The sequence below is a fragment of the Bufo bufo genome, chromosome 7, assembly GCF_905171765.1.
Source record: "Bufo bufo chromosome 7, aBufBuf1.1, whole genome shotgun sequence".
In the NCBI taxonomy this organism is placed as follows: Eukaryota; Metazoa; Chordata; class Amphibia; order Anura; family Bufonidae; genus Bufo; species Bufo bufo.
The window spans coordinates 152092670-152115033 of record NC_053395.1 but is presented as its reverse complement, the minus strand read 5'-3'; the positions used below and the strand labels follow the sequence as shown (position 1 = coordinate 152115033).

Sequence of the window (22364 nt, the reverse complement as noted above, 5' to 3'; positions counted from 1 at the left end):
TGACTCCATGAAAAAATCTGTCCGTGAAGATGTCTGTGAAGGATCAGTTTTTAGTCCATGTCTGTCTTTTGCCCTCCGTGTGCCATCTATGTTTCACAGACACTGCTCAGCTGAAAATTAATTTGAAAAGGATCTCCTATCAGTGGTCAGTGAAAAACGGAGTAGTGCATGTCTCTGTGATTTTTTTCACTGACTCATGGTCAGTAAAAAAATACTGATGTTTAAACAGACAAATTAAAATCAATGGGTACACTGAACTTGGTCCGTGGAAAATGCAGACAGCACACGTCAGTAAAAAAACACTTGAATGGGTCTGTAATCCGAAGCTGCGGTGCAGAATGGAGGCACGGAACCCCACGGAAGCACTACGGCGTGCTTCCGTGGTGTTTCTGTCTGTGCCTCCGCAGACAGAAACAAAAACTTGTTCTATTTTTTTACGGTGGGGATGGATCACGGACCCTTTTAAGTTGAATGGGTCTAGATCCCTTGCAGTTGCCGCAAATTGTGGCCCCCAATGCACGGAACGGCCGCACAACGGCTGTGTGCTTCAGGCCTAAGGGAAGAGCTTAGTTGTCACATGACTATGTAAACCTACCAGTTCATGCCTTGTTTTAGTAACAGCAACAGGATATAATGATAACAACAAATAATATAATATAAATTATATAATAATAATAATAATAATAATAAACAATTTACTAAAAATATCTAAAAATGAAGCAAGGCGTGGGCATGCAGTCTTTTTGGTTATCTGAGCAGCACTACATTGTTATTTCGCTGTTACTTCTTTAGAGATGAAGCTGTTCCAGTCATTCGCTATGAAATGTTCAGAAGCCGTATTTATATTTCTAGCAATATGACTGCAAATCCTTGAGTGCTGCAAGGTGACCTCTACACAGGCTGCTCCATCTTCTCCCTTGTGAGTTCCGCTTTAGACATCTGCTGAGTGGAGCCTGTAGCTGTGACTGCAACAAACTCCACTTAACGGGACTAAAGAATACTCCCAGCTTGTAACATAGTTACACACAATAGTTCTCACACATGCACAGGGCCAAGCCATGAACGGGCTCGGTATCTTCTCCTTTTGCCACATCATTGCCAGTTGCGGAGAGTCGATAATGGTAGATGCTCACACTGGATCCATCTGTTTTATCTAATATAGCAGACGAAATGTGAAAGGGGTTCTCCACTCTCTCTACTTATTAGAAGGGTCCCCTGATGATAAGCTGATCACAGTGGCCCACATTTAATAATGTGAATGCACCTATTTTTTTCACGTAAACTGTGCCAAAATGTGGCACAATGTGACACATTTAGGTTTAGAGCAGGCATGCTCAACCTGCGGCCCTCCAGCTGTTGAAAAACGACAACTCCCAGCATTCCCAGACAGTCTACAGCTATCATCCTGCAGCAGGGCATGGTGGGAGTTGTAGTTTTACAACAGCTGGAGGGCCACAAGTTGAGCATCCCTGGTTTGTGCTGCCCGTTGCCTTATTGCGGACAGCATTTACGGATCCGCAATACACGGGGCGCCGTTCCGTGGGCATTCCGCATCACGGATGCGGGCCCATTCACTTCAATGGGTCCGCAAATCCGGAGATGCGGAATGGTGCGGAACGGAAGCACGGAACGGAATCCTACGGAAGCACTACGGAGTGCTTCTGTGGGGTTTCGTCCCAAACTTCCGTTCCGCAAAAAGATAGAACATGTCCTATCTTTTTGCGGAATGGCCGGATGGCGGACCCATTAAAGTGAATGGGTCCGCGATCCGCTGCGGCTGGCCTACGGTCAGTGTTCGTGCATTGCGGACCGCAATTTGCGGGCTGCAGCACGGCCACAGGGCGCACACGTTCGTGTGCAGGAGGCCTTAGAGAAATTATCACACCTAACAAGAGGGTGTAGCCTGATGTAAAAGAGTATGGCTTCATGGGAAAGGAGGTAGCACATCGGGGGACATTTCGTGCCAAAACTGTATCTCAATTCTCATGTAAAATTACTTAGGGCCCATGCACACAAACGTGTGACGGTCGTTCCATGCATTGGGGGCCACAATTTGCGGTCCCCAATGCACGGGCACCATCCATGCGGTTGCCGTAGACAGATCCAGACCCATTCAACATGGTCTATTTTTTTCCTTCCGGATTGTGGACACAACGGCCGTGTGCATGAGACCTTAAACTAAGCCAACCACTACTTGTCATAGTGTCTGTCCCTGCACCACATTTATCATCCAGCCTGAGCCCCTGTGATAAATCTGGAGGCGGTTTAGACGGTCTGTCTAAGTTTACACCATCTATAGGATTAGTAAATCTGACCCAGGGTGTCTCCCTGTTGATTCCCCCAGGGAGCAGCTTTTAACTGTGATGAAACCTAATAGTAAGCGTTCAATTTTCCCTTAAGCAGAGAAAAAAGTGTAATTTTAATGATCACAAGTTACGGATCATTCACACGACCGTATGAATCGATCCACATCCGTTCCAGAATTTTGAGGACCACGTGGTTGTGTGAATGCGCCCTTATACTGAATCTTTACCCTTAAAACAGCTCCTCCTGCTCTATAATATGCTGCCTGCAGATTGGACTGCAATTTTATTGTGCATTTAATAAAATTATATGGGCACAAGTCTAAATTTATAGGATAATTCAGACCATTATATTTCAAGATCGCGGCTAGGAACAAAACAGAGAGCAGCGCACATAGGTGGGGCCGCTAGGAAGATAATGTCTACAACTTGCAGGTATCCTTTACTACATATTAACGCACTGTTTTCACATTTTGTCTTTACCCGGTCAGGAATATTGTAATCCTACAGCTGCCCATTTGCAAGAATAAGACTTTAGGTTCACAGGTCCGCAAAACTCGGATCCACAAAAAAAACAATGATATCCGTGAGATGTCCGTGTTACGTATGCATTTTTTGCGGAGCCATTTTAAGAATGCCTGTCCTTGTCTGCAAAACGGACAAGAACAGGCCATGTTCTATTTTTTGGCAGAACAGACTTGTGGACATACGCATGTGGAATACACACTAAGTCATTTCCGTTTTTTTGCGGCCTCATTGAAATGAATTGTTCCGCATACGGGCAGCAAAAAATGGAACGGACACAGACAAAAAATACGTCCATGTGCATGAGCCCTAAGAGTCCAGTGAGCGGTCTTTTTTAAGTGACAGCTATCTCAATATGAAGTCATACAGGGAAGACTCTTAATCACTAAGGAGGACCATCCACTGGACCTAAAGATTGGAATGAGAACAGACATTTAAATGAATAAAATACAACTTAGGCCTAGTTCACACGAACGTTTTTTTTGCGAGTGTATGGGTCGTTTTTTTGTGTTCCGTATACGGTCCGTATACGGAACCATTCATTACAATGGTTCCGCAAAGAAAACGGAATGTACTCCGTATGCATTCCGTTTCCGTATTTCCGTTTTTCCGTTCCGTTGAAAGATAGAACATGTCCTATTATTGCCCGCAAATCACGTTCCGTGGCTCCATTCAAGTTAATGGGTCTGCAAAAAAAATGGAACACATACGGAAATGCATCCGTATCCGTTCCGTTTTTTGCAGAACCATCTATTGAAAATGTTATGCCCAGCCCAATTTTTTCTATGTAATTACTGTATACTGTATATGCCATACGGAAAAATGGAACGGAAAAACGGAACAGAAACGGAAACACAACGGAAACAAAAAATGGAACAACGGATCCGTGAAAAAAGGACCACAAAAAACTATAAAAGCCATACGTTCGTGTGAACTAGGCCTTAGGCTACTTTAAGTTTTCCGGTATTGAGTTCATCGTCAATGAGGAGAAAACTGAACTGAACAGAACAGAACGAAATGCTCCAAAATGCATTCCGTTCTGTTTAGTTGCGTTCCCAGACTGGAGAGCAAACCGCAACATGTTGTTTTTTCTTTCCTTCCTGGGGATGTGGAGAAAAACGGATCCATCATGACCCCAATGCAATGTCAATGGGGACAGATCCGTTTTCTTTGGCATAATCTGCTACAATAGAAAACGTATGCGTCCCCCATTGACTTTCAATGGAGTTAATAATGACGGATCCGTTTTGGCAATGTTAAAAATAGGTTAAAGATAATACGACCGGATCGGTTCATAACGGATGCAGACGGTTGTATTATCAGTAACGGAAGCGTTTTTGCTGAACCCTGCTGGATCTAGTGTGAATGTAGCCTTACACAACCTTTTCCCACAAAACTAAACCTCAATCTGCTCAGCTCGTCCGGCTCTATAACATGCTGCCTGCAGATTACACTGCATTTCTATTGTGACAGTTTCTCTTTAGGATGTTATTTATTTTTACATGCATTTATGTTTTCTAGCCTGCAATGCTTTGTTTTTCTGGATCCGCAGGCCTGTGATATAACTATTGCATTTTAAGCCCCAATTCTGCATATAAAATAAATTACACTAGCGAGTGACAGGTTCCCTTTAAGTTGATCAATATCAATTTACCTGGTAATAAAAAAATCATATGTCAAATATTTAAATATATGACTGTATTAGTGTCCTCATGCGTCATCCTATCTTTCGAAGATCTGTTCACATAGTCATTTTCCTTCATATCCACTTTCAGTCATTTGGATTTCTGCATTTTCACAGTTCTGAATTATTTGGCACTTTCTGATTAAATTCTTCTGCAGTATTATTTGTGTCAAATACTGAAACACAGGGATTTTAAGAATCTTATGTGCCTGGTCTTTGCCCATAGCCTCCAATCAGATTCCTCCTTTCATTTTTGACAGCTCCTTTGGAAAATGAAAGAAGGAATCTGATTGGTTGCTATGGGCAACTAAAACAGTTCTACTTTACACCAGTTTGATAATTGACCCCCCTTATTGTACATTGTTACAATCATGTACATACATCTAGACATGGCTGCTCTTGTCTATGACAGCCGATCACAAGGATATAGAAAATGGACCAGTGCCATAAAAGAGGCTGTCCTTGTGAGACAACCCTATTCATTTACACAATAATTTAATTAAATTAGGTTAATGAGCTTGCATTTACTTTAAGTTGCCAAAATCCTACCAAAACATGGAATACTTAAATGAATGTTGTTTTCCAACTTCTCTTTCCATCCTACATGCTCTACTTACACCATAAACAAGAACATGCCAGAATATAGTGGCCCCAGTGTTCTGTAATGGGTGGAGTCGATAGGGTTAAAAGCATTCTCCGCTCAGTGAATTTCAGCACAGGTGCTAATGACACGTTCCTATAACTGATATTAATTCTCCTTATTAGTCTAAGCGTTGTACTTGGGGTAGCAGCACGTACGTTCCCAGGCTCTTGGCTGTGTGGTCTTGCTGCAGTTGGAAGCAGAACTGAAACATCTGAGAAGCATTAATGGGATTATTCATGGCAGGCCATCTAATCTTACCTTTTAGGTTCTGCTTCCTAAATCATCATTGTTCTCGGCCATTGTGTCTAATGTGTGTGTCCTTCCATATGTCATCTCTAATGATTTGGGACCCCAGAAAAGGGGGAATTTAAAGTGACACAAATATCATGAAAGCAACTTTTTTCTTTTATTGGGGATTTACTCGCAAATTCAGCTCTTGTAAGCCCAAAGTGTTAGTAGGATTATCTGTCCCCATGGACTTTGAAAAAACCTTCCTTTCAGAATGAAGAGAGATTAACTGTGTATATATAACGTATGTTAATACATTTTCTATTACTATCATGGCAGACAGTCTCAGTCTATAAGGAACGCTCAGAGAGACAGGCACTTTGGCCAATAAAATAAAATAAAAAAACGTTATCATTAGCCAGTCTGCCCCTAAGAAATTAGACACTAATCATGCTCATTTGGGGACATGATATGTTCCTGTGAGTCAAAGACAATATAACTACCATATTTAGACAAACAGACAAAAAAACATAACATTTGATAAATGTATTATCACCCCGAATCTGATATGGCAGTGGGTGTAGATACACTGTGTTAACCAACAGATTTGGCTTTGGGCTACTCCTAAGGGCATTATCTTGGAAGTCCCCTGGTTTTCACCTTTAACCCCTAGACAGGGATCTTGACTTCATTGCAAGGAAACCACCAGGCTGCTACCTCCTGGAGGAGTTTCTGTATGATGAACAGCTGACCCATGGGGGGCATAGACACAGGTGCAGAGAAGCAAGGGGTCAGGCAAAATTGTAGTCAGGAATAAGCGGAGGTCATGATACACAGAGTACATGTTAAATGGTACACTGTCTGAGGTCAGGGCAGGCATCGAAGTTATATACAGAGAGGTGTTCAGGCACAGGTAGGAAGTCAGGCATGAGACAAAGGGTCCAAATCCAGGAGTCAGGCAGAAAGTTAGGACATGGGCAGGCAACAGAACAGCACACATTTGCAGGATACTAGCAAGCAACGAAACCTATTGCTCAGGCACTCTCCCACAAGGGAAAGTGCCTTAAGTACCCCAAGGCAGCCAACCATACGCTGCAGCAGATTAGGTTCTGCGCTGGTACTTTAAGAGCCTGAAGGAATAGGAGGAGGCGCCTTGACGGCAAGCTCGCCACTGTCTGCATGGAGGGGCAGAGCAACTCCTGTGGCTGGACTCACTGGGAATAGTAGAGCAGAAGGCAGGTATGTGCTGCCTGGATGGAGAAACCAGGAAAAGGTAAGCAGAGTAGCAGTGCCCTGTACAGTTCTAGGGAACCTCAGTACAAAATGCCCTTGAGGAATCTTGTTAACTTCACTCCCCTATTTTGTAGTTATATGTCTATGGGAAAACAGGAAAATCTTAGTGACCGCTAATATGGTCATAGTTATAGCTACCTACAGGAGTTCCCAACTCAATTCAAGAAAGCTGTCAACTTTTTTTCAAATATTAAAAGAGAATATTTAGAAATTTAATTTCTAGGTTCACATCACATTTTTGGGTACAGTTTAGTTTAAATTTTTTTTTTTACTGCATACTGCAAACAATGTGAACTGTATTACTAGAACAGAATGCACCGGGAGGCCTATACAGCTTGACCCTCTTGCCATTTACATCCTCTGTTTACACCTGACAGGACAAACGAAATGTAGCAGGCCGTTCATGCACTTATGGATTATCCCTGGAAAAATCTATATAAAGTATGGTACATACTTTTAGGGCTCATGCACCCATAGAGCTTTATAGGTCCATACTGCATGTACCTCTGCTTGTCTCTTATTTCCTTTAGAGTTTTCTGTGGATAGACGCCTTCAGACTCCATGAAAAAAAATCTCTCATATTCCATCAGATGCCTTTTAATGGGCATTAGCATATAGAGGCAATGGTTGCAGTGCCCTACTATGGAACCATGCGGTCTCTGCATGTTGCCACACAGCTTTTCCATATGTATGAGGCATAAATAGTATGTTTCTGCTAGTGTGTATTTTTCTCATAAAGTACTATTCTCATAAATAAGTGCAAAAATAACCCTTTAAGAAGATATTATTAGTTATTAATTTCACAGAAGATAATATTTCCTCCAATGTTATTCCATGGAAATACTTTTTCTGGTACAGTAAATATTTATCGGTAAAACCTGAAATTGATCAGCAGGAAATGATAATATATGTGACATATTATTAACACAGAGAATGGCAGCAAAGCAGGTGACACGAACATTGACATCTATACATTAAAGCTTCATTGTGCATGCAGAAGGAAAAGGAAATCAATATTTGCCCTATTAATTATAACGTTTTTATTAGATAAAAATATATAACAATAAAAGACAGTTAAACAAGATTTGCATTACACATTGCCAAACTATGAATGCACTTTCCAGGTCTCCATAAAAACTTCATGTGTTAAGGGCACCGCCATGATTGCATATTTACTGTGCTCGAACAGAGTGAAAAGTAAATGAAGTTTACCATGGAACAAAATTACATTTCATATAATAAAAGAACAAATTTTTAAATTAAAGTTTCAAACAGAAGGATACAGTCATTGCAGATCATAAGAAGAACAAGCCTTGGTGCCTTTGCTGAGATTTGTATAGCCTTCTAAAGCAAGGAATCTGACGCTCGTTCATCCGATGATCCTGTCGTTTAATCACATTAATCATCATTTCTGGGCAGCAGATCGTGTGGTCTAAACAGTGATCTTCTGCCCAGAAACAATGATTCTGCAGGGGGACGAGTGATCGCAATAACAATCCATCGTCCTCATACTGTGAAGGAGATTGCTGCATGTAATGGCAGCAGTCTCCTTCACTGAACGAGCAGCCGACTGTCGGGAAGAAACGCTTTTTTCCCAACAATCAGCTGTAACATCGAGACGTGTAAACTTGCCTAAACTCACAGATGATGCCCTCTTGGTTTTACACTTATCTTTATCGATAAGAACATCAAGGTAATTTCCCTCCTTCAACATCCTTAACATCCTTTACATTTTTCTACTAGACACAACTAAAACAATGGTAGAAAGGTCAGGCAAACGATGTAAAGGCCCATTACTGTCAGCCGAACCTACAGATTTCAGTGGGACTGACTGGTGATCTGATGTACAGTATGCGAGAGCGTCCCGACTCTTTCCCAATTATTTGAGCATTGGGCGCGTTTAATCTCTTTGTTCTTGGTTTACGCACTCCTCTTTCCCTAAAATGCATCCATTCTAAGACAAGCGTGCATGTGTATGGGGGCATCAGAAATAGCTTGGTCAAAGGAGTGCTTAACGGTGTATAGCCAACTTTGAAGAGGACCTGTGACCTCTTCTAGCATGTCTGTTTCACTAACTACTCACGTCCCGATAATTCTGGAGCATCTTTTATATACCAATGTTGTGCCGTTGCTCTATTATTCTGACTTGAAATTTATGAATGAACTGCCAGCAGTCTGCAATAAAGGTCCATCTAGGTGTTGTCATTCTGGAATGTGTATCGGCACAGTCTGTCGCTATGTGGTAAAACCTAGCTGGACCTTTATTGAAAACTACTGGCAATGCATTAATAAGCTTCACATAGGGATAACCGAGGAATGGTATAACATAGAATCAGAAGAACAGATGCTCTATCATTTTTTATTACATGGGGAATACATTAATCTTTTGCTAGAACAGACATGTCAGGAGAGGTCACAGGTATTCTTTCACTGTCTACAATGTCATCCCAAAGTGGTTTACTCTTCCATAACTATTTACAAGAAAATCCTACGTGAATTTTTTTTTTAGGTTGCGGTGTCTCCATAGACAATGCTTCCAAATCGATGATATAGAGAATCAGGAGACCCCGTGCAAATATAGTATGTGGACCCCTTGCTGTTTAAAAGTTTATTTATCAAAAGTGAGAGGTTCATCATCATTGTCTTGGTTCCCTATTATGTCTGTCTAGTTGATCTTTTGAAAAATCTATCAGTAATTTTGTGCTAAGATAATCTTGGTGCTCTCTTATTATAGTGGTATGGGCCCCTCTTGCCTATAGGACCCATGTGCAACTGCACAGGCTGTATTAATGATATGTTAACCCTTGGCAAAAGAGAAAAATAATGAATCAGGACTCATGCACACGACCGTAGCAGGTATGTGCCCATATTGCGGCCCACAAATACAGAGTCCGCAATATATGAGTTTCAGTGCGCACCGTATCATGGATGAGGACCCATTCACTTAAATGGGTCCACAATGCGGAAGATGCGGTGCAGAGTGGAGGCACAGATCGGTAGCCCACAGAAGCACTTTGGAGTGCTGCCGTGGGTTTTCTGTCTGTGCCTCTGCACCACAAAAAAGTAGTGCATGCACTACTTTTTTGCGAAGCGGACTGTCAGATGCGGATTACGGACCCCATTCAAGTGAATGGGTATGCATCTGCAGACAGTAGGCACACAGCCGGTGACCGTGCATTGCGACCACCTTTGGCTTCAGGAAACTAATTTTGCATGACTCAGTTTGCTCTATGTGTAGCCAAGACAGCACTCACAATGTTCATCGATCTATTCTCTGCCTACCAAGTCATACTTAATATCCTTTCTTTTTTTCTGTACTCTCTTCCAGAGCATGATCTCCTCCATCGTTAACAGTACATACTATGCCAATGTGTCATCTACTAAATGCCATGAATTTGGGAGATGGTACAAGAAGTTCAAGAAGATGAAAGGTAATATTATTTAATCTTTTCTGTTCCCTAAAACAGGCATTTAAAAACATTTTTATAAGGGTTTTAATAACTTAAGCACAGGATAGCTGATACATTTTGGACTGCTGGGGTCTAGCACCCAACACTCCTGACAACAGTGGTTTCCTGTCTGAATGGAGTCATAGTGTGTGTGTACATCCACTGCTTCATCCACTTCTATGGGACTGACTTACTTCAGTCTTCTAGGAGTGAATGGAGTTGTGGGCCAACATACACATAACTGTTCTATTTCAGGGCAATGACACTTAGGGATCCTCTCTGGTACCACCATTTATTCAACGTTTATCACCTATACTGTCATGGTGTTGAAGCTATTGAGATGGAGAGGTTTTAATTGGACACCATCAGTGCTCTCCAACTATCCATGCTACTGCTGAATGCTAGGATCCTGAGCAAACTGAGGTCATCATTTCCTTAGTAGTCACAGGACAAGTTGTAAAATCTAGTCTGCCTAAATATTGAACTAAATTAAAGTGGCTGTCGTGGAATGATTTATAATGGCCAGCAGCACTCTGTCCTAGAATAGGAGTTGGACTGGTTACTCCACTTGCAGAGCTGCCTAGGAAGGTGATGGCGCCTCACTACACAGTATACTGCTCTACAATAGATGATAATGATGCAATCCTGTCCATGATATGCCATCATGGCTGAGCAGCCTGAAAGAAAAACTCAACAATATGTAGTATATGCTAGTGCCAGGGCACAGTGTGTTGTGAGGCCTCTCCCCTGGCAGCTGTGCAATTGGTGGCAACATGTCTTGCTCACATTCTGGCTGCCATTTTAAATCATTCCTGGAGACCCCTTTAATAACTACTTTAATGTGACAATTGTACTCTAGTTTCAATTGATTAAACAATTGTAGCGAAGACTACAATTTCACAATACGACGTCTGCAGAACAAAAATCTTGATGTAAATGAGGTCAAGGATCCGAGACGTGTTTTTCAGACTTTGCCTACAATTTAAAAAGCCTCTCTCATTGGCTTTCTTATATTGCATTGTTCACTAAGCCAGCTCATGAACACAAGTGAGTGAAGAGGGTCCAAGGTGTTGAGTTAGGTAAACAGGCTTTGCTTTTAATGGGTTCAAGTGCTTTTGATCTGCTACAAAAATTTAGAATCTTGTCTAAAGAGAAGGGTGCCATGAGACAAGGTAATAATAGAATTGTTTCATGAAAATACATCCCTTTCTAATCTCGCATGATAGGGAAATAATGGCTACTTTGTAAGGCTTCGTCTATCAGACAAGCCATTGTTGTAGGAAATTGTTATTACCGGGCTATCTGTCTTGTATCCAGCTTCAATATGCCCCTTTCCAGGTTGTTGAGCATTTTTCATTGTCAATGAAGGACAAAGGGCAGGTCTGGGCAAACATACTTTACACAGCTTACCAAGGTTATTTCTTTTTTTTAGCCTTGTCCCTACAGCTCTTTTTTATCCATACTAACCATGACTATATTTTGACTGTGGTTAATCTGTAGATGTGATCAGAGAGGACAGGAAGGAGAAGCTGACACAAGAATCAATGATCCATATGTAAACTGTAGCTTGTGGAAGCAGCTTCCTCATAGTTATCTGTATAAAATATATCTTATTCTGTATGGATGTGGTCTTAAAAAAATGTATGTCCACATACTGAACATATGTATTTCACCTGCACATGAGCATTTAGACCTTCAGCCATAGTAAACCACATTTTGGTGATTCAATTCGGGCAAATATTGGGGAGACAGGGAAAGATTTGCATGATTAAAAAACAAAACAGTATTTGGCAAGTATTTTGCATCAGAATTTGTAAGCCAAAACCTGAATCAGATCTGGAGGAGGTACAAATTAGAGATGAGTGAATTGATTCTTTAGGATAGAAATTTGACACAAATTTGTGAAATAATTCTGAGAAAGAGAGAGATTTTCTGGGTATTTAACCACCTCCCGACCGCCTAACGCAGGGATGCGTCCTGCGGGCGGCCGGGTTATTCCTTCTCGACGCATCTATGCGTCATCTCGCGAGATCGCAAGGTAAACGAGTTGATCTACAGCCTGCCAGCGGCGATCATTCGCTGGCAGCTGTAGATGTGATTTTTTTAACATCAGAAAGGTATATTAGACACTGTTTTGTTAACAGCGTCTGATATATCTGCTATCTGGTCCTCTGGTGGTCCCTTTGCTTGGATCGACCACCAGAGGACACAGGCAGCTCTGTAAGTAGCACCAAGCACCACACTACACTACACCCCCCCTGTCACTTATTAACCCCTTATTAATCCCTGATCACCCCATATAGACTCCCTGATCACCCCCCTGTCATTGATCACCCCCCTGTAAGGCTCCATTCAGACGTCCGTATGTGTTTTACGGATCCGCGGATCCACGGATCCGCGGATCCACAAAACACGGACACCGCCAATGTGCTTTCCGCATTTTGTGGATCCGCACACTGCCAGAACTATATAGAAAATGCCTTTTCTTGTCCGCAATTGCGGACAAGAATAGGACATGTTCTATATTTTTGCGGAACGGAAGTGCAGACCCGGAAGTGCAGATCCGCGGATCCGAGCGGGACAAAGTCTGTCCCCATAGAAATAAATGGGTCCGCAATTACGTTCCGCAAAATGCAGAACAGAATTGCGGACGTGTGAATGGGGCCTAAGGGTCCCTTATCACCGCCAGTTAGTTAGCCACTTGTTAGGTAGTTAGCGCCCACCGCACCGCAGTCACTGATTAGTCGCTGATTAGCGTCATCGCTGTCGCTAATCAGCACTAGTACTATATAGTATCTGTAAAGTGATCAAGACTGATCGCAATCAGATCTATATCAGTACATTAGGGTCACCTTAGGCTCTACAAAAAACGCATTGTTCGCCCAATCAGGCCTGATCTTGTGCGCACACTTGCGTTCAGTCCGCCCCACCGCAGTGACAGAAATGTTTTTTTTTCTAATCACTGCAAAAACACCGTAAAATCGCTGCGGCGCTATAAAGATCACTTTTGAGCTTTTTGGATCTTTATTAGCGATCGCTGCTTTTTTTTTTTTTGCACATTTTTTGGCAGAGATTTTTTCATCCACATTGATCGATGCGAATGAAGAAATCTGTGCCGTTCATTTTTTCTTTCAGCCCAGAGGCTGAACGAAAAAAAAAAATCTCATTACCCGTATGCTCAATATAAGGCCTCATGCACACGACCGTGGCGTTTTTTGCGGACCGCGGATGCGCAAAAAACGGAAGGTGCCCGGGTTGACTTCCGCAATTTGCGGAACGGAACGGGCGCCGGCAATATAAATACCTATTCTTGTCAGCAAAGCGCGGACAAGAATAGGACATGTTATATTTTTTTAGCGGGGCCGCGGAACGGAGCCACGGATGCGGACAGCACACGGAGTGCTGTCCGCATCTTTTGCGGCCCCATTCAAATGAATGGGTCCGCATCCAAGCCGGCAAAACGGCGGTTCGGATGCGGACACAAACAACGGTCGTGTGCATGAGGCCTAAGTCAATTTACAGAGATATTTCTCTCACCCAGCATGGGTATATGTAAAAATACACCCCAAAACACATTGCCCTACTTCTCCTGAGTACGTCGATACCACATGTGTGACACTTTTTTGCAGCCTAGGTGCGTAAAGGGTCCGAAAGTCCAACGAGTAGCTTTAGGCTTTACAGGGTTGCTCACAATTTAGCCCCGCCCAAAATGCCAGAACAGTAAACACACCCCACAAATGACCCCATTTTGGAAAGTAGACACCCCAATGTATTCACTGAGGGGCATAGTGAGTCCGTGGGAGATTTTTTATTTTTTTGCCAGAAGTTAGCAGAAATGGAAACTTTATTAATTTTTATTTTTTTCAGAAAGTGTCATTTTCCGCTAACTTGTGAAAAAAAATAAAAAATTTAATCATACATGAACTCACCATGCCCCTCCGCGAATACTTTAGGGTGTATTCTTTCTAAAATGGGGTCATTTGGGGGGTATTTATACTATCCTGGCATTCTAGCACCTCAAGAAACATGACAGGTGCTCAGAAAGTCAGAGCTGCTTCAAAATGCGGAAATTCACATTTTTGTACCATAGTTTGTAAATGCTATAACTTTTGCGCAAACCAATAAATATACACTTATTGGATTTTTTTTTATCAAAGACATGTAGCACAATAAATTCTGACACAAACTTGTATAGAAATGTAATTATATTTGAACAATTTAACCAGAGAAGGTTAAAAATACACTTTTTTTGAGAAAATTGCGGCCTATTTTGATTAATATCGGAAAAATGAAAAATCTTAGCAGCAATCAAATACCACCAAAAGAAAGCTGTATTTGTGAGAAGAAAAGGAGGTAAAATTCATTTGGGTGGTAAGTTGTATGACCGAGCAATAAACCGTGAAAGTAGTGTAGTGCAGAATTGTAAAAAGTGGTCTGATCCTTAAGGGGGTTTAAGCTAGGGGGGCTGAGGTGGTTAAATCCCTTTAGATTCAGGTAGAATTGATTCATATCTTGGCCGATTTGGATGAATCAGACCAAAAAGAATTTTAGTAAATTCGCTCATCTCTTGTACGAAACACACACAAACACACACACACACACACACACACACAATACCAGACATTACCAGACAACCCCTTTAAAGAAATTAACAACAATATGCATACATGCTTAGAATATAATAGACAGTGCTGATCCAATTTCATGACCCCACTTAAAGAGTAGTGTTGAGTGGAAATATTCGAATAGCAATTTTTTTGCGCAAATATCGCCACTTCAAGAATCATAAAAATATAGCGCTATATATTCGTTATATCGAATATTCGTCTTTTTTTCCATCTGGACTCATGATTCCTCTCTGCTTCTTGTTTGTGAACCAATGAGAAGGAAGCAATGTCAAGTTCACAACAATACTTAGTGCACCAATCAGTAATCTGTAGTCAGACCTGCTAAAATGTGAAGTTGCACGCAGTGGAAAAAAATATTCCGATTAGTGCATTCGCGAATATATTAGAGCACTTTACTCTATCTGCATATATAGCTATTGTAATGTTCTGCCGTGCCAACTATTTTCTCTAGTCTCAGGAGAAACTCATGAAACTTCTAGGAGCTTGAAAAATTTAGCCAAAGTGACCCACGCCTGTATTTCACGTTACAAATTCACATTACGCGATTTTTACATTGCTGATTTTTCGCATTCAATAAAATAATCTCGAATTCTCAAATATATGCCGAATATTCTACGAAATATTCGTGAAATATTGTGAATTCGAATATAGCCCCTGCCGCTCATTACTGTTAAAGAGTTTCTCGTTATACGACCCCTAGATTTAAAACATTGGCTCGGTTTAGATTCTCTTCTATCTCATCTCGTCTGTTTTTGGTTAGATGTCAGTGTCTTGTTCAGTACAACAATTGGAGCACAGTAAATGGTTCGTAATCAAAGTCATCGACCAATTTTTTTTTCTAGTTACTACTTATATAGATCACCTCTACCTGAGGGAGTCCGACTTTAACTTTTCATGAAATATTGTACTATTTTATTATATCACTAGATCTGCCAGTTTTATTGTTTTATTTGTGTCTATAATATCCTTTTATATGAGCTTCCTCGGTGTTCAGTAAGACAGCTAACATAGCCATAGTCATATTCTATGTGATTTTATGTAAATTCTATTAGAATTCTCTGCTAAGAATCTCCATTAAATATGTGACATGTGTCATATCTGACGGCTGACAAATGTGTTGACGTATTCATTAGACTAAAAGATCGGAAAAGTGTTTAATGTAAATTGAAAAGTTCCTATGGGATAACATCTATCCAGTTTTATACCTGTGGAATATTGTTGTAATATGTATTATGACCCTAATTTATGACTTGCATGATGCAAATTTATTTAAAGTGGTGGCTGCCATCTGTCAAAAATGCATGATCTGTGGTAGGAAATAGAGTGACTGCTTGTCTCTAGTGCTATATATAAGAATATCACATATCTTGCGTTATTATACATGCTAGTTGTAGTTCCTAAACATATACATTTTTATGCAAAAAGGATTTTTAGCTACGGTACACTTTTAAGCAATGTATTTTTCAAAATGGTTAAAATTTTAGTTCTTATCAAATTAACTCAACGGTGTTATCTGCTTTGAAGAAACCCTAATTGTTAGAAAGGTTCCGTAAGACCCCTTTACACTGCCATATGTTCGGGCACATTATCGCTAACGAGTGCACATACAGTACAAACGCTCATTAGCGATAGTCTACCGATGTAAAGGTGTCGCCGATTACCTGACGAATGAGTGAAATGGTCGTTTATTCGTTCGTGTGGACAAGTAAGTCATTGTTTGCCGGCAGCAGATCATGCCATCTAAACAGCGATCTGCTCCTGGCAAACAATGATTTGCTCCTGGCAAACAATGATCCTCAGTGATCTGCTGTTATCTGTGGAAAAACTTGGGAGTAAAAAGTGTCCAGTTTCCTCATTTCCTTGCAGTGCTACCACAGGAAAATATGAGCACAAATAAAATCAATCAGTTGTCTATGTAATGCAAGACGGGACATGTCCTCCAGAGAGAAGGGCCTGCTCAACCATGATGGCACATAGGCAGGATCGCATCACCAGCCCCTCACCTCCCTAGGCAGCTCTTCAAGTGGAGGCAACCAGCCCTGCTCCCATTCTGAGACATGCTGCTGGTGGCCATCATTCCCAGAGAACCCCTTGAATTCAGAATTCGCTAAAAGGCTATACAATTATTTTAAGCTCGGCAACCCTTTAAGTATTATTAAGTGGTCATTATATAAACCAAAGAAGAATATGAAGCACATAATCATTCCGGTAATCATTTTTAGGTGTTTTCATTGTTTTAGATAAGGGGGTTACATTGTTTCCTTTCTAATCATTTTGAAATTTGCATTGGTGGTCTACATATGCAGGGGCAAATCCTCACATTCAGCTTGTTTACTAAGTGACATGATCATTGTCTAAATTAACAGTGCAACAAGTATCTTATCTGTGTCTTATAATGAGTCTTATGTACATCTGTCTTTATAAGGTTTTCTTTTATTTTTAGTTGAACGGGATAACCTAACAGATTACTGCGTACTGGGTCCACGACCAACACACCTCTCAAATTTAAACCAGCTGGCAAGCCTAGGAAAGAGCAATGAACAAGCTCCTCATAGTCCACTTCATCACAGCACCCCGATTAGAAGTCAAGTACCAACCCTGCAGCCAATAATGAGCCCCGGACTCTTGTCTCCTCAGCTCAGTCCTTCATTGGTTCGACAGCAAATAGCTATGGCACACTTAATAAACCAGCAGATAGCTGTCAGCAGACTTTTAGCCCATCAACACCCTCAGGCCATCAACCAGCAGTTTCTAAATCATCCACCAATTCCCAGACCTGTCAAACCAGTGGAAACCACCAACTCTTCAGTGGAAGTGTCTCCAGATATCTACCAACAAGTCCGGGATGAGCTGAAAAGGGCAAGTGTGTCTCAAGCCGTTTTCGCAAGAGTGGCCTTCAATCGCACACAGGTAAATTGTAATACTATTTTACACCGATTTACTAAACAGGAATGTAATTTATATGTAGAAGAGAGATGAAGACTCATATGTCCTTTGTTTAACACCTATAAACTCAAAATATACACCCTATTAAAAACTTCCTAGATCTCAGTATTGATCATTTGCTTGAACAGATCTACATGGATGGAAATACCCACAGGAAATTTCATTTCAAGACAAGATGAGATGTTTTAGAAAATTCTAATGTAGGTCATAGTATGTGAAGTGTAACTCAAGAATTAGGAGAGATTTTAATCAAGCATTTTAGTGCATTTTTCATGATATATTTCTTTTCATGCTGATGAATGTCCTGAAAAGCACAGCACGACACACTGTATAACCTCAATTAATACACTATATAGATAAATCTTTCATAGGTGCTTTAGTTAACATTAGAATATGTCATGTATCCCTCTCTCTCATATGAAGTTTAGATGTTTTACCTTGACTTTAATTAGAACCTCTGAATTGTATTTGTATTATCAGTGTAACATTATTTAAAGGGAATATAGGATTAAATTTGTGATTTTAGTGGAAGGATACAAGATACAGCCCCATACTTACTAATGTGAGTGCAACTAGATTTTGGTGTAAATTTAGCAAAAAAATGATCCAATTTGGCGCAATTTGACTTTTCTAGGGTTATCTAAAAGGGCATGGCTTAACCTAGAAGGGTGTGTCTTTGTAGGAAAGGACACATGTCCTAAGATGTACCATTTTGTGCCAAACTGGCGCCAAAATTCTGGAATAAAATTCTGTGTTAAAGTAGGCCAATCAATTGTTGCTATAGGGTTAGCCAAAAGTGTCTAGCCATGTACCATATTGTTGGCATCACTAGAAAAAAAAACTAACTTGCTGAAAACAGAGGTGGAGAGGCTTGTATTCATAGCTTTTGTGAATTTACATTATGGTCCTATATAGTCATTTAATTCTGGATGTTACAAATTTAGGAAGAAAGATAGACAGTGATAGACTGACCGATGGAGATGGATAGATAGATAGATAGATGGATAGATAGATAGATAGATAGATAGATAGATAGATATGATAGACACTGTGCTCTAAGTTAATTTTTTCACATATTTAGGTAGACTATTTTCTCCTAACTACAGTTTTTAGCACGTGTTTAGTAGTTTTATTGGACTTTTCCTTTCTGGCACTTAGATGCAGAATAACCACTGTTTTGATGTCTTTCACCTAAGTTTATGTAACAGGATAGCACATGGAGTCCTACAGAGAAATGTTTGCATGAGTTATTTTTCCACTTACACTTCTCCACTTCAGACCACTTCTCCTTTGATTATCGTGGAGATCTGCTGTTTATAATATAGCACCTTGAGAGTAATGTGCCAATTAGTTGACTACAAAAATGGTGCTGAAATCTGATAGGCTAATATAAGTACTTTAATCCCTCCTTAGCCAGATGCAAAAATGTGTCTAATTTTCAGACTTTATTTCGGGTTGGTTTCCTTTTCCTCTGCATGTCGCATATTTTCTCTCTATGATTTTGAATAGACCTTCTATTCCTGTGTGTTGTCAGATCTGTGATATTTGCTGGCTTCATCCTGATACTACCTCCTCCCCTCTCAGAGCATGTACCTCACAACAACACTGAGGGAGATATACTGCTGTCAACATCTCCAATGCAAAATCTGTACCAGCACCGTCTTCCCCAACTTCTTACCATGTGCAATTTATAATTCTAGTGTCTTCTTATGTGGCAGCTGGGTTTTTAGTCCCCTCAGGTGCCAGGGCCCAGGTATGCAACCTTTTCACCTCCTATAGAAACCCCATGTCTGATGTTTTGGGTCTTGCACTTACAACCTTAAAACACAGGTTTTTCTAAGGACTTTATTATGTTTTGCATTGACTATATGAATATATTTTACTGTGTTGCAACTAAATGTGACATAAGTACACTATAATGTGTATATCAGTTATACTGTACAGAACTCCATTGAAGTGGAAGCTAAAATTTGAGAAACCCTTGCAGCAGTATAGAAAAGCATAAAGTTTGACCTAATTACAGTGGTGCAGCCTTAAAATGCACTAAAACTTTAGCCCTTCATAAGATCTTGTGAGCAGGACCCTATCTGTGAGGAGATAGCGGTGACACAAAATGGAAAAAGTGCTTGTTTTGTACAATGGTCCAGCCATCTTAACAAAACAGGGGAGCAGAAACAAAAGTTGCGTGACCCACTCACCAGCCAGTATTTGTAGTGCTTTTGTGTGCATGAGGTGTGTGTCATGGTGCGGTTCACCGTGACGTGGTTTGCCATGCAGGCTGGCTGCATGCCTTTTGCGTACTGGCTGCGGGTGATTCCATGTAGGCTGGTTGCTTTTGGCTGCGTGCTGGCTGTGGTACGTAGTGTGTACCCCATTTGGCTGTATCGTCTCCCTGTAGGTATGTCAGGTTGGCTGCGCTCTTGCGTACTGGCTCCGGTGTTCTGTGCATGCTGGTTGCTATGGGCAACATCCTGTATCACAGCTTGGTATGCTGTGGTTTCTGGTTACCCCTAATCCGATTTGGTACCTCCCTGTTTGGTTCTGATGGGGTTAACCTCCCCTGGTCAGTTTCTGGGCGTGTCCTTTCAGGTGCACTTTTTAGGCTGCTATTTCTGCCTTTGAGCGTGGAGTGTTGAGGTCAGTCTGTTCTGTCTTGTCTTGTGGGTGTTTCACCCTTCTGCTCTGTATAGTCTGTCTAAGTTAGTCTTGTCAGTTTTTGCCATTTGCTGCTGACCCATGGGGTCCTACCATCTACACCTCGGTGTGTTCCGCCTGGTTCTATATTGTTTGTCTTCAGGCCCTGTACCTTGCCTTGTATCTGTCCTGTATCTGTATAGCCTAGCAGAGCTTATCTGCGTCTGATCTATGTTCCTGTTTTTGTCGGTCTGGCAGTTCTTACTGCTTCTGGTGTTATGTTCATGTCTGTCCATGTCTGCCTTCAGAAGACGGTTCCTGTGCCCATATGCCCGAATGCCCATTTTCTGCTCTTCCCTTTCTCTGTTTATGTGTAGCTCTGCCTGGGGCCTCTTTGCTTCTATTGCTTGCGGCGCAGGTAACTTCTTCTGCCACTGTTCTGTTCTGCCTGTCTGTGGACGCAATGTACTGTCGGTACCTTGTCTGGTATCTCTGTGCCGCCTGATCCTACTGCCACTGACTCGGTTTACGCTCTTGAGTAGCCCCTGGCAACTACCTATGGCTCAAGCATATCCTCACCATCGGAGGCTTTAGTGAAGACAGGTAGCTGCTTAGTTATACCCCTCCAGAGTATTGCTAGTCAGTGGCGCAGTGGGTCCACACCTACTGATCCATTTCAGTACATTGAGGTCTTCTGTTATAATCATTATCACGTGTCTTGGTTCCTTTGTAATAAATTATGTGTTCCGTGGTCTTTGGCCTGTTTTCCTTGTATCCTGCCCGCTTGCCATTCCGGAGGTCCCCTTGGGGACATCCGGAACGTGACAATATACAGAACCAGGTGGAACATACCGAGGTGCAGATGGTAGGACCCCTTGGGTCAGCAGAAAAGGGCAAAACTTGGCAAGACAAATGTAGACACACAGACTACACAGAGCAGAAGGGTGAAACACCCACAAGACAAGACAGAACAGACTGACCTCAACACTCCACGCTCAAAGGCAGAAATAGCAGCCTAACAAGTGCACCTGAAAGGACACACCCAGGAACCAACCAGCGGAGGTTAACCCCATCATAACCAAACAGGGAGGCACCAAATCAGGTCATGGGTAACCAGAAACCACAGCATACCAAGCTGTGATACAGGATGTTGCCCCTAGCAACCATAATGTATGGAACACTGCATCCAGTACGCAAGAGCGCAACCAACCTGACATACCCACAGGGTAAGGGGGTACACACGCACATGGGCAGGTTCACACTAGATACCACGGCCAGCATGCAGCTAAAAGCAACCAGCCTGCATGGAATCGCCCGCAGCCAGTACGCAAAAGGCGTGCAGCCAGCCTGCACGGCAAACCACGTCACGGTGAACCGCACCAAAACCGTGTGGTAGATACTGTTGGATGACGGTTCAGGTTCTGAAGTATAATGTTATAGGGGGTATGAATAAAGAAGAGTTAGATTATGGGATGTGATAGGCCATCCTATAAAGATGTGTTTTTAGGTAGCTCCTAAAACTGTAGAAGTTGTGAATCAATCAAATTACGAGAGAAGTCTTGGAGATGGGAGTATGAGGTTTTGATCATGGTGAATGTTAGTTGTAAATCATTTGCAGAGCTTAGAGTATGAGTAGTGTGGTAGACAGAGATAAGGTAGGAGATATCGGGAGGTGCAGCACCATGGAGAGCTTTGTGCAGGCCCGGACTGAAAACTTAAAGTGGCCCTGGAAAAAATACTAAAAGTGGCCCTGGAAAAAATACTAAAAGTGGCCCCGTTTTGTAGTTGGGTCCAAATTGATGGAAGGCAGGGCCAGCAGTACCATATTGTGGCACTTTATACCACCCCAACAGAGCCAAATACCACAGCCCATCACAAAATACTGCCAGCAGCACAAAATACATCCCTGAAAACTTCCAGTGGCCGGCTATGAGGAGGGCCCAGGCGGCCCCCAGGGCATCGGCCCACCGGGAAATTTCCCTGTAAGATCTATGTCCAATCCACTCCTGGCTTTGTGGGTGAGAGTAAGAA

General features: G+C 41.7%; 1 protein-coding gene across 2 annotated transcripts in view; it reads left to right on the top strand.

The window, feature by feature from the left end:
- Nucleotides 1–22364, top strand: part of SATB2 (SATB homeobox 2) — a 193752-nt gene that overhangs the window by 78147 nt on the left and 93241 nt on the right. For both annotated transcript variants that reach the window (XM_040440087.1, XM_040440086.1), the window contains exons 6-7: nt 10005–10107; nt 17197–17663. In XM_040440087.1, coding sequence (XP_040296021.1) covers nt 10005–10107; nt 17197–17663 — 570 coding nt within the window. The remainder of the gene's footprint in view (nt 1–10004; nt 10108–17196; nt 17664–22364) is intronic.